The sequence below is a fragment of the Dipodomys ordii genome, unplaced genomic scaffold (assembly GCF_000151885.1).
Source record: "Dipodomys ordii isolate 6190 unplaced genomic scaffold, Dord_2.0 Scaffold6, whole genome shotgun sequence".
Taxonomy (NCBI): Eukaryota; Metazoa; Chordata; class Mammalia; order Rodentia; family Heteromyidae; genus Dipodomys; species Dipodomys ordii.
Genome location: NW_012267222.1, coordinates 18,435,553 through 18,447,159, shown reverse-complemented (window position 1 = coordinate 18,447,159; position 11,607 = coordinate 18,435,553). Strand labels below are relative to the sequence as shown.

General features: G+C 57.0%; 1 protein-coding gene across 2 annotated transcripts in view; it reads left to right on the top strand.

Annotated features, from left to right (window-relative positions):
• Positions 1-11,607, top strand: part of Arhgef10l (Rho guanine nucleotide exchange factor (GEF) 10-like) — a 120,966-nt gene that overhangs the window by 49,189 nt on the left and 60,170 nt on the right. For both annotated transcript variants that reach the window (XM_013035162.1, XM_013035155.1), the window contains exons 5-8: positions 140-231; positions 862-945; positions 3,753-3,922; positions 10,379-10,487. In XM_013035162.1, the coding sequence (XP_012890616.1) occupies positions 140-231; positions 862-945; positions 3,753-3,922; positions 10,379-10,487 (455 nt within the window). The remainder of the gene's footprint in view (positions 1-139; positions 232-861; positions 946-3,752; positions 3,923-10,378; positions 10,488-11,607) is intronic.

The following is an 11,607-nucleotide window of genomic DNA, read 5'->3' as shown; positions in this document are numbered from 1 at the left end:
CACACACACACACACACACACACACACACACACACACACGGACCTGGGCGTCCGTGCTAGGCATGGGCCTCCTCAGTATTCTGACTTTGCTCCCGGTGGCAGAGGCTCAGGCTCAGTGGTGTCCTCTTCTCCCCTGCAGGGGGCCGGCTGTCCTGAGCAATGGTGATGCTGTGGATGCAGCTTTCTCTGGGGTCCGCCACACCAGTTGGAAGCGGAAGAGCTCTCGCCGCAGTAGGTTGCCCCCTCCCCGCCCACCGCGTACCCTGGGCAGTGCCAGGACCTGCTCACAGCCACCTCTAAGCTGAGACCTGGTGTGGGATCTTCAGAGCCCAGGGGACAGCCTCAGGGCAGGGACTGCCCAGTGCCCACCAGAGCAGTGATCTGGAAGTGGATGAGCCATCACGGGCTCGTCAAATCCAGGGATCTGGAAATAGACTCAGCAGGTGCACCCTAGGGACAGGGCTGAGGGCTTTGCAGGCTGGAGGAAAGTACCCACTGGGGCAGTGAGGTGACTTATCCCCAGAAACGCCCAGCTGTGGAGGCACGGGCTTCTAAAATCCCAGCTCTGCCCAGTGGGGAGGAGTTGGCCCTGGGCACAGGTGTGTGGCTACCGCCGGCCCCAGCCAGGCCTCAGGCTTGCCGGTGTACCAAGGCCAGTGGGTGTGCACAGTCACTGGCAGGCCACTTTGGAGAGGCTGGAGGCCTACAGACCTGGGGGGCAGCTTGGTGGCTCTGGGCTGGGCCCCTTGTGCTGGCCGAGGGGTCAGGAAGGGGACCTGAGGGCCAGATGGGGACTGGCAGCCGCAGTTGGTCCCAGCCCCTGTGGTTCTCTCTCTCCCCTCCTCCCCCTTTCCCTGCTAGTCGATCGGTTCACTTTCCCGGCCCTGGAAGAGGATGTGATTTACGACGACGTTCCTTGCGAGAGCCCAGATGCTCATCAGCCCGGTATGGCTCCTCCACGCTTCCCTGCCCCTGGGGTGGTGGTGGGGGATCTCCTTCTGCACCGGCCCCCATGCTCCCCTCCCTGCCTCTCATGCCCTCTGGGTGGAGCTTGGATGGGGACTCTGGCATGGGCTAGGCAGGGTCAGGTCCTGGTTGGGATGGTGCCTCGTCCATGGATCCCCAGGGAGGGGAGGTCACCCTCAACCTGCAAGAGGAGGTGCGGTCCAGGCTTCCTGGCACTGTTGAGGAAGAGGACACAGCTGGGGAAAGCCTGTGCCCTGCGGGGAGAGCCTGTGCCCTGCTTTGGGCTAAGCGCAGAGGCAGGACAGGGAGGCTGGAGATGTGGTCACAGAGAGGACTCTGGGTGGGGATGGGGTGAGCACTGCTGACCCCAGAGAGGAAAAATGGAGGGGGGCGGTTAACAGCCGTCAAGAGAGCTTGGCTGGTACAGGTTAGACCAGGTGTCCCTTGTTACTTACATATGCGTGTGTGTGTGTGTGTGTGTGTGTGTGTGTGGACATAGAGATGTCTTTATTAATTGTTCTGCCATGCTAAGGATGGAACCCAGGGCCCTGGGAATCTAGTCAAGCACTTGAACCACGCCCCCAATATCACTAGCTCTCCTTCTTTTTTTTTTTTTTGTTCCATCATGGGACTTGAACTCAGGGCCTGGGCTCTGACCCTGAGCATTTTTTGTTCAAGGCAAGTGTTCTACAGCATTGAGCCATAGCCCCATTTCTGGTTTTCTGGTGGTTTATTGGAGAAAAGAGTCTCACAGACTTTCCTGTCTGGGCTGGCTTTGAACTGTGCTCCTCAGATCTTAGCCTCCGACATTGTTAGGATTACAGGTGTGAGCCACCAGTGCCCAGATCTTTATTCTTCTTAGAGACAGGGTCTTAATAGGTAACCCAGGCTTGAACTCTTTGTTTTTTCTTTTCCCTGCTAATACTAGGGCTTGAACAGAGGGTCCTGGGCTCTTGAGCTCTTGCTTTTTTTTTTTTTCTCACAGCTGGCTCTCTACCACTTGAACCACACTTCTTCTTCTTTTTTTTTTTGGTAGTTAATTGGATAAAAGAGTCTCATAGGCTTTTCTGCTGGGTCTAGCTTCAAGTCATGATCCTCAGATCTTACCCTCCTGGGTAGCTAGGATTACAGTCGTGAGCCACCGTCTCCTGTCCTGTCCTTGAACTTTTGCTTCTCCTGGACCTTGGTGGCTGAGTTCCAAGATTACAGGCGTGTGCTGCTTTTCACACGCTGAGTCATGTACTCTGCTTCAGAACTTCACATTGGGGTATCATGACCTCATTATCCAGACCAGGAAAGGAGGGAGCCCTGGCCTGTGTCTTCTCTGGGCCTCATCTTCCTGCTCACCTCAGAGGAGGGGTGACCCTGTGGCAGCTCACCCCGGCACTGAGCAGGGAAGAGGTGTCCAGCTGCTGGTGGAGGAGACCACTGTGTGTGGGTTTCCGCCTCATGGCCACCCCCAAGATCTGGGCTCGCTTTTCCCACCTGACTGGTGGGTCCCCCTACTCTAATAATAGGACAGTGCGTCGAATGTGCTTTCATTTGTTTTTTTTTTTTACTGTTTTTTTGGGGGGGATTGAACCCAGGGCCTTACACTTGCCAGGCAAACAAGCGCTCTACCACTCAGACCCCGCCCGCAGCTTACCCCAGCTTTCAAAAAAGGTCACAGCCTGTGTGTCAGCCCTGCTTGGTCTCAGCAGACATTAGTCATTATTATCTTTGCCTCATTAAAAATAACCTCTCCCATCCTGGGACTCTCCTAGCTTTCCTGCAGGGTGGGGCTGGGGGGCCTCCTGGGCCCTGTGTGGGTTTTGTACCAACCTGCCAGGGGGCCCGCATGAGTGGCCTCTCCTGCTGGACCCTGTCGTGGGCCAGGCTCTTTTGTGGACAGCCTTTGTGTCCACGCCCCTCCCCCTGCCCCAGCCCCCATGGCCCTGGATTCTTCTCAACCCATCCCAGAGGGGTTCTCACACACAGAGCCACTCTTCTGTGCTCCCCAGCGGTGCTCCCCGAGCAAGTTGTACTCCGTTTCCTCCGTGTGGACACAAGCTTTCTAGTCTGTGGCCCTCCTCCAGGTGATAGGAGGGTGGATGTTGGGGTGCCGAGCGGCCTGCCCCAGCTTTCTCGTGCTGGAACCTGGGGTGTGAACTCTGCCCTCTGGACCACGTCTCCACCTGACTTCACAAGCACCTCAAGAATGCTCTGGTGGCCTCTTCCCCTCCCGAGGGGACTCTCAGCTTTTTGTCCTCACGTTTTCTGCCCCAGGTGTGTCCAGTGGGGCTTTGGAAGAATAAGGACCTCTGCTGGACTTTGGGCCAGGTGCACCCACTGACGGGGCCCCCCACTGGGCCACAGGGGTGCTCAGGTTGGGGACAAGGGACCCTGTGCAGGGGCATGGCCCCGTGGATAGCCAGCTTTTTCTTGGTTATCCCAGGGATGCCCTACCAATCACCATCTGTCCCTGACGATGCTGAGGCCCCCAGCCCAGACTTGACTCTAGGGGGCCTAAGGGAGCTAGCGCTGGATCCTGAGGGGCAGGGGGGAAAGGAAAGGATTGGACACAGTTTTTGGGCTTTCTTCCATGTTCTTCCACTTCCTCCATCTCCCTGGAGGGCATAGTGACATAGCCTATGGGTTTCAGAGCCAGGGCCCCACTTACTGGCCACGTCCTTGCTCCCTTCCTCCACCTCTTCCTCCCCCACTGGTGTCAGAGCGTGGGCCTGAGGCCTGGAGTCTGGCAGGCTAGGCCAGGGCCTCTGGCTCACCAGACGGTCCCCGGCCGGCAGGGGCGGAGAGGAGCCTGCTGTACGAAGACGTGCACCGCGATGGGGCGCCTCGGGAGGCCAAGGACCTAGGCTGGAGCTCCAGCGAGTTTGAGAGCTACAGCGAGGACTCGGGGGAGGAGGCCAAGCCAGAGGCAGAGCCCGCCAAGCACCGGGGCTCCTTCCAGCCCAAGGTAAGGGAGCCGAGAGCGTCTGACATGGCCTGGGCACCTTTGGAGCAGGGCGGTGGGGGAGAGGTTGGCGGCCAGCAAGTGGGCCTAGGAATGGTTTCCAGCAGTGTGTAATGAGAGGAGAATAGTGGTTGTGGTGAGCTTCACACACCGTTAGTACCTGGCTCCCCACATTGCTGTGCTGACCCCATTAGTGGCTTATGATGTTCATGGGTTGGGGTTGAACTCTAGAATGCTCTTAACACCCCAGGGAGCCCAGCCATAAGGTTGGAGCTGGCCCTCACTGAGATCCGTGAGCTGGGTCCACCTGCCCTTGGTGAGTATGTTCTCAGACCAGTCCTCAGGCCACGCAGGACCACCTTGTCCTGGGCAGGGGACGGGCCACATCAGAGCTGCCTGCCGCCCAGGGCTTTTCAAAGTGGCACCTGTGCTTTTGGCATTCGTGGTGATTCTGCCTGGAGTGGAGCTACTCCTGTGTGTGCCCTCCCCCTGCCCCCTCCCCCCAGGAACCACATGAGCCTGGATTGCCCTCCAGTTCCTCCTCCTCCCCCTCCCCCGCCCCCTCCTCCTCCTCCTCCTCCTCTTCCTCTTGACTCCTCCCCTATTGGTCCCTGGAACCCCATGCTGAGAGTCCCTGCTTGACCAAAGGTGGCTGGGTCCCTTTCAAACTCCTTTTTAGAAGGACACAGGCAAGGCAAGGGAGGTCTGCCTCTGAGCCAGCCCCATGGAGGCCAGGCAGGGGCCAAGATGGGGCTCAGGCTGCGGCATACCTCCGGCCATCCCCGAGTTTAGGGGGTCCCTTTGAGTGCCGGCCAGGCAGTCAGGCAGCTGTTTGCTCCCTGAGACTGGTTCCTACATCCCAAGCAAGCCAGGGGCTGAGCAGTCTGTCTGAGCCCCAGTTTTTATCCCACCAAGATTCAGGACCATGACGGGGCTGTAGAGAAGGGCTTAATGCTTGGCCATGAAGTGCAGCACGTAGCGCCCCGTGTGCTGAAGTACTTAGGGCTCTACTGTGTGCCAGGCCGTGTCTCAGGTAGGGGTGGGGAGACAGGGGACCCGAAGCCCTGGCCTGCACTTAGCTGACCTCTGTGGTGTGGGGAACCTTTTTTTTTCTGCCAGGGGCTATTTAGATATTTATTTATAACATCATTCTCAAGGCTGGACTTATTGCATTTCACTCTGAAAGAAGCTCCTCCTAGATTGGTAGAATTTCGAGTCCTGCCTGCAGTTCGTTGCCTTGGCAGGGGTCAGAGCAAATGATTTTTTGAGGGCCTTATATGGCCCGAGTGCCAGACGGTCCCCACCCTCCTCTGGGAGGTGGAGATACCGTCTGTAGAAAATAGATTTCTGTGAGCACGGCCAGCTTGACCACATGGCGGCCAGGGGCTGGAGCTCCTTCACGCAGCCAGGTGAGTCAGGGCTGGACCCCGCAGTCAGAGGGATTGTCCAGGTGTGGTGGGCTGGAGGACATCTGGGCACAAGCCTGGGCAACACAACCTGCCTTGGGAAGGACCACTAAGGTGGTGTGGCCCTTTAGTGCCCCTTCCCCCACCCCCCACGCCAGCATCGCCTCTATACCGCAGGGCAATGGTCAGGGAATTCTTGAGTCCTAGGCCTGATTTCTTAGTTTCCACTGGTCCCTCCTTTTCCCCCATGGTGGCTACCATGGCCCTGCCTTCCTGATGGGGACTGGGAGAGAACCCTGGGCATCCCTGAGGGGAGCAGGATCAGTGGGCAGTGAGCTGAAGTCACAGACGCCTGGGCCTGCCTCCCATTCTGGCCACCTACCTTTTAATTTGATCTTTTGCCTCCAGGGGGCGCAGGAGGCCCACAGAAAAACTCAAGGATGCTGGGCTGGGTCTCTCTCTCCAGGGTCTGGCCCTGGGGAGACCTGGGGTCCACCCCTCCTGGGCTTTGGCCACTTTCTCTCAGCAGACAAACCAAGTTCCTGGAATTGCTAACACAAGGGCTTATTTTTCTTTTCTTCACCGCTAAAGCCCACCTGCTCCCTGAGCAGCAGGCTCCCAGGGAGCCAGGATGATGGGCAAGGGCTTTCCCTCTGCTGCCCACCTCTGCCCAGGACCCTGCTGAGCGCTTCCTAGGAGCGTCATCCTTCTGGACCTCTCAGGTCACCTGCTCTGGGGCCTGGCATTGCTGCAGCTGCATGTTTAGCCACCGCTGCTTGGCTGTGTGTGCTGTGTGTCAATGGGCAGTGGGCGTCTAGGGGAGCACTTTGTCCTGTCTGTTGTGTCTGACTATGGTCCTGGCTCCTGACCAGTGGCGAGACAGGTCATGGAGCCCCTCCTTCTGGGGGTCCCAGAGGGGCCAGCCCTCGGTGGGTGGACTCTAGCTGGGAGAGTGATTGGCAGCTCTGCAGAGGGACCGTCTGAAAAGCACCTGATACAAGTGTAACGTAAACATCGGTCCTCAGACAGTCCTGCTGCCAGCCACTCAGGTCAGTGGGGGATTGTTTCCAGGTGTGGAGTGGGCTGCAGTGAACCCCTCTGCTCTCTGCTGGGTGACCTCTTCAGAACCAAGGTCACTGGCCCAACTGGGGACAGGGGCTGGGTGGGCTCCTTCTAGAAATGCCTGACACATTCTGGCCGGCTCAGCAAATGACCCGTGGTCCTAATGTTTCCTTGCACTTCTAGTCTTGAGGGAAGCAAAGACCTTTATGGTTTATTTTGTCAAGCTCTTGATGGCGGAACAAACCTCATTTTCTCTCTGCCCAGGATCCCATCCTGCATCTTTCTCTCCCAAAAAAAGAATCAGGTTCATTTCTAATACCTCAGTGTTAACGACAAGCACTGAGCTTCTTATTTTGTTGATCAGAAAACTTAGGAGAGAAGATCAGAGAGGCCAAATGGAGTGATTAGGATGACACAAGCCAGTACCTGGTAGAGTCAGAACTGAGCATCACATATGGATTAAAAAATACCTCATCTATCTGTCCATCATCTACCATCTCTCCACCCACCCATCCATCCAGCTGTCATCCATCCACCCATTCATCCATCTAATTCATAAACCGGTGTAGTTGTATTTTGAAAGGCAGTGCAGTAGTGGCTTCCTTTCTTTGAGTACTTACTAAGCTCTGGGTTTTACATGTGGCGTCCACTCGGTTTGCTCAGCATCCCTACGAAGTCACTCTTCTTACAGCCGCTTTATGCCAGCAAAGAAGCTGCACCTCAGAGAGATAAAGAGAGTTTTTCCAGCAAGTACTGGGAGCCATGCCTTGCGTGTATGACTCAAATTCCCAAGCCTTCTCCTTGTCAGTTTCTCCAGCAGTGGTACTTGGCTCGGACTTCTGTGCCGTTTACCACACACCGCCTATGTATGTAAATGTTTGTCTCTTCTTCTGTCCATCCACGCTCTAGATAGTCTATACGCATCCCTCCTTCCATGCAGCCACCTTCATTAGTTCATCTCCTCCTCAGAGGTGCACTGGAGCCTAGCTTCCAAGAGCTCAGGAACCAGCTAAGCACAGGTTCACACTCAGAGATGGCACTTTGGTAGCTTGGCATTGTCCCAGGGGGGAATGGGGGACTTCTACTACGAAATACTACAAAGCAGCTACCTATTCATGGGAAGCCAGTTGTTAACTAGTTGCCTGTCAGTGCCCATCCATCCATCCATCCATCCATCCATCCATCCATCCATCCATCCATTCCTCCATCCATCCATCCATCCATCCACCCACCCACCCACCCACCCATCTATCTATCCACCCACCCACCCATCCATCCATCCATCCATCCATCCATCCCCTAATTCCCTGCCAGCTTTTCATCTTAAAAGTACACCAAGAACCTTTTATTGCAAGCCTGATGCTGGGCTGGGATGAAGAGAAGCCATAGTCCTTAATTTCAGGGCATTATTTCCCTTTCCCCAGAGCAAAGGGACCGGGGCTTGATTCCCCCCACACCAAGCCCCCCGCCCCCGGGCCAATCTGTTGTCTAGCAGCCATGATTCTTATTGGCAGAGGCCCAGCCCATGGCTGCCTGGCTGTTGGGGTGGAACTGCTGGAGCTCATTCCAGCCATACCTGACAGTTACTGCTTGGGCCCAGGGCTGCCATGTCCTGCCTGCTCCGATGATCCGTCTGCCACTTGACCTGAGTCTCCTTTTTCCCCTGTTGTCTATGTTTTGTTTCCTCCCTGTCCTGGCTGCTCCTCTCACCTGCTCTCCTTCTGCCTGGCCGCTTGGGGGCTCCAGCTTTCTCCAGACCTGACTAGGCTAAAGGAGAGATGCGCCAGAACTAAGAGAGACATCTTGGCTTTAAGAGTTGGGGGGAGAGACATGCAGGAGTTGAAGCACAAGTGCGACTGTAAGGTACTGTCCGTCGGCCCCGCCCTGTCCCCAGGGGGCCTTGCTGCTGCGCTGGGCTGCGGGGCAGGCACGTTGAGACTCTGAACCTGGCCGTACCTCACGTCTGCACCGCAGTGGGGATGGTACCTTACGTAGTAGCCAGCTGTACCTGCCTGGACCTCCCCGTCCTGTCACAGAAATTCTAATGGTCCATGAGGATGCCTGGGTAGGGGAGGGGGTGGATTTCAATCTTTAGGACCCCCAGAATTACCCAGGGTTCCTTGTTTAAAAAAAATGCAGGTTCCTAGCTGCGGATGGTGTAGTGGTGCATTGCCTGTAATCCCAGCACTTTGGAGACTTGAGGCAGGAGGAATGCAAAATCGAGGCCAGCCAACCAACACCAGGACTGGCTGGGCAGGCCTGTGAGGTGCTTGGCCGTGAGAGCCTCAGTGGAGACTGGCCACTGTAACTATCTCATGGCTGGCTGGTCCCAATGGCACCCTGGGGACAGCTGTCTTTCCACCAAGAATGTAGCCTGATGGCTGTAGAGCTGAGGCTCCAGCCTGGGCGTTTTAGTAAGGTCTGGTCTCCCTGTGGCTGAGCCTGAGTTCCCAGAAGGAAGAGGTGGGGAGGAGGGTTTCCCAGATCCCCCGCAGCACCTGAGACCCTTCAGAGTGCTGGGGCTTAGGGAGGTCCCCGGAGGCAAAGCAAGGTGCAGCCCCGGGCCGGCCATGTGCCGTGAGGATGAGTACGTGTGCCAGGCTGTCTCACAGAACTTTCTGGTCTAGTCCCTGGATGCTCTTTTTTGGGCTTGGGGAAAATGTCCAGTGTAGGGCTTCCAATGACCTCCCAAATACCAGATCAACCTCATAGATGGTGTAGGAGGGGAATTGGGCCCAGGAACAGAAGTTTCCAGTCTGGTTATGTGCCCCGCTCTTGAAAAATGGTGGACCCCTGGAAATACGGGCATCGTGGTGTAACTTCTGCGACTGCCATCTGCCCCTACCTAGATTCTCAAGCGTTGTGCCCCGCCTGTCAAAAAGCCAAGAGCCCCAGGGAGAGAAGTGAGCTGGGAGGGGTTCTTTCTGCCCAGGGTGACTTCCAGAAAGCTGCCCTGACTCCTTACGAGCTTCTGCCTTGGGCAGCCTCTGTAGCCAGTCCTCTTCTAGATCTCTGAGGACCAGGAGGCTGGCTGAGGAGGCCAGAGCCCCCACTTCCCCAGCACAGGCTCTCTGCCTTCAGACAGAGGGGCTCCTGAGCACCACGAGTGCACCGTGTCCTGGGAATTGATTAAAATGAGACGTATGCAGGGGTCTGGACCTCCATCCCCGCAGCTGAATGGAATCCACATGACCACCTGCAGGATGGCACCTAGTTCCGGCTGTGTGTTGGAGAAGGCATCCAGGTTGGGGCTGGGAGTGAGGGATGAAGAGGACAGAGACATGTCAGGACAGCGGCTGTCCCCCGGAGCCCAGGGTACCACTCCTGGGCGTGACCCCCTCCTCCTGCTTTGTGTCCTGCTTGGCTTGCTATGTCAGCACCACAAGGAATGGGCGTCCTGCGTGCTTTGCAAACTCAGCTCTTCCTTCTGCCGGGAAGCAGCTCAGAAAGGAACCTGGCTTTGGGATAGCAAGGGCCGGGGCTGCTGACTTGGGCTGAGCAGCAGATGGATGAGGTGGCACTCACCTCCTGTTAGTGACCCAGGCCTGTGGCCCAGCAGGCCTCCCCAGAGCCGCCCCCTCCTCCCCTCCCCAGACCTCCCAGGCCCTTCCAGGGGGGGGCAATTGTACCATTAGTTCATGTTCTCTGGGGGAAATTGAGGCAAAGTGACTTGTCCACTTGCTGGGGGAATGACAGGATTTGAACCCAGGCCTAGGACTCCAGCCCCCTCCCCCCTCCGCTATTCTACCATCTCTTAATTGGGAGCCTGGGTACATAGATTGTCCTGGAGGGAATGGGTGAGGGTCAGCCCTGTCCACAGGGAGAACCCCGGGCCATGAATACACCTGTTCCCCCCTCCCTTCCCCCAACGGTCCCTCCTGGCCTCTGCTGTTCGTCATGGGGGCAGCATGGGCTGGTGGCTCTGCCGTGTGGTGCAGCTGGGCTGCAGCCCCTCCCTTAGCCTCTCTGACAGTCCCTCTCCTCCGCTCAGATGACCCAGCTCATGAAGGCCGCCAAAAGCGGAACCAGGGACGGGCTGGAGAAGACGCGGATGGCCGTCATGCGCAAAGTGTCCTTCCTACACCGGAAAGATGTCCTTGGTGAGGTGCTACGCTGCCCGGCCTGGGAGGGCGTGGTGCTCTGCTCTGCTCTGCACCAGGAGTGAGGGGGGGCCCATCTTCGCCACCCTCTGAGGTCATACAGGGCGTGGTGACACTGGGCTGGGTGACTAGCCTCTTCTGGCTGGGGGTGGTGGTGGTGGTGGTGGTGGTGGTGGATGAAACCCCAGATGTCCTAATCGGTCTTGACGTGGCAGGCATCGTGCCCCTCCCCGATGCCAGTGTCCTGGCCTGGCCTGGGTTTACCCTGGCCGCCTGTATTCTGGCTCAGCAGACCTCATCTTTACTATTTCTCTTCATCCAGTCAGGGTTTTCCCAATACCTGCTAAGTCCCATCCCCCAAGCTGCGTGCAGGGTACCAAAATCAATTCCACAGCGTTTCCTCGAGGGCCCGGGTGCCCTGGGGAGGGAGGGCGGCGGGGACATCCATGGAGAGGACAGGTCAGCCAGTGGTCCAGTGTGCTCCCTGCGGGGAGGTGTGGAGGAAGTGGGTATAGACAAGGGTGAAAGGTAAGATGGGAGAAGACTCAGGTCCCCAGGCAGAGGGGAGCAGTGCTCCTGGAAGAGGATAGAACATGTGCCAAGGCCCAGAGGTGGCAAGGTAGAAGATGCCCAAGAAACAATATTGATGGTGGATGTGTGTTGAGTGCCTCCACTCTTCTGAGAACTTGGTTGTGTGGATGCAGAACAAGGCAGGGAAGGCTCACACATCCCCACATGCAGGTGAGGGGACAGGCACAGAGGGGTCAGGGGTCTACATGAGAGAGAGACACACAGACACAGACACACACACAGACATAGACACACAGACACAGACACAGAGACACACAGACACAGATACAAGGCAGGGAAGGCCAGCATATCCCCACATGCAGGTGAGGGGACAGGCACAGAGGGGTCAGGGGTCTACATGAGAGAGACACACACATACACAGATACACACACAGACACAGAGACACACACACACATACACAGAGGCCTGAGGCCTGGAAGGGGAGGAGGAGGTCAAGGCGTATACACACACACACACACACACACCACACACACACACACACCACACACACACACACACACACACACACACACACACACACACACACAC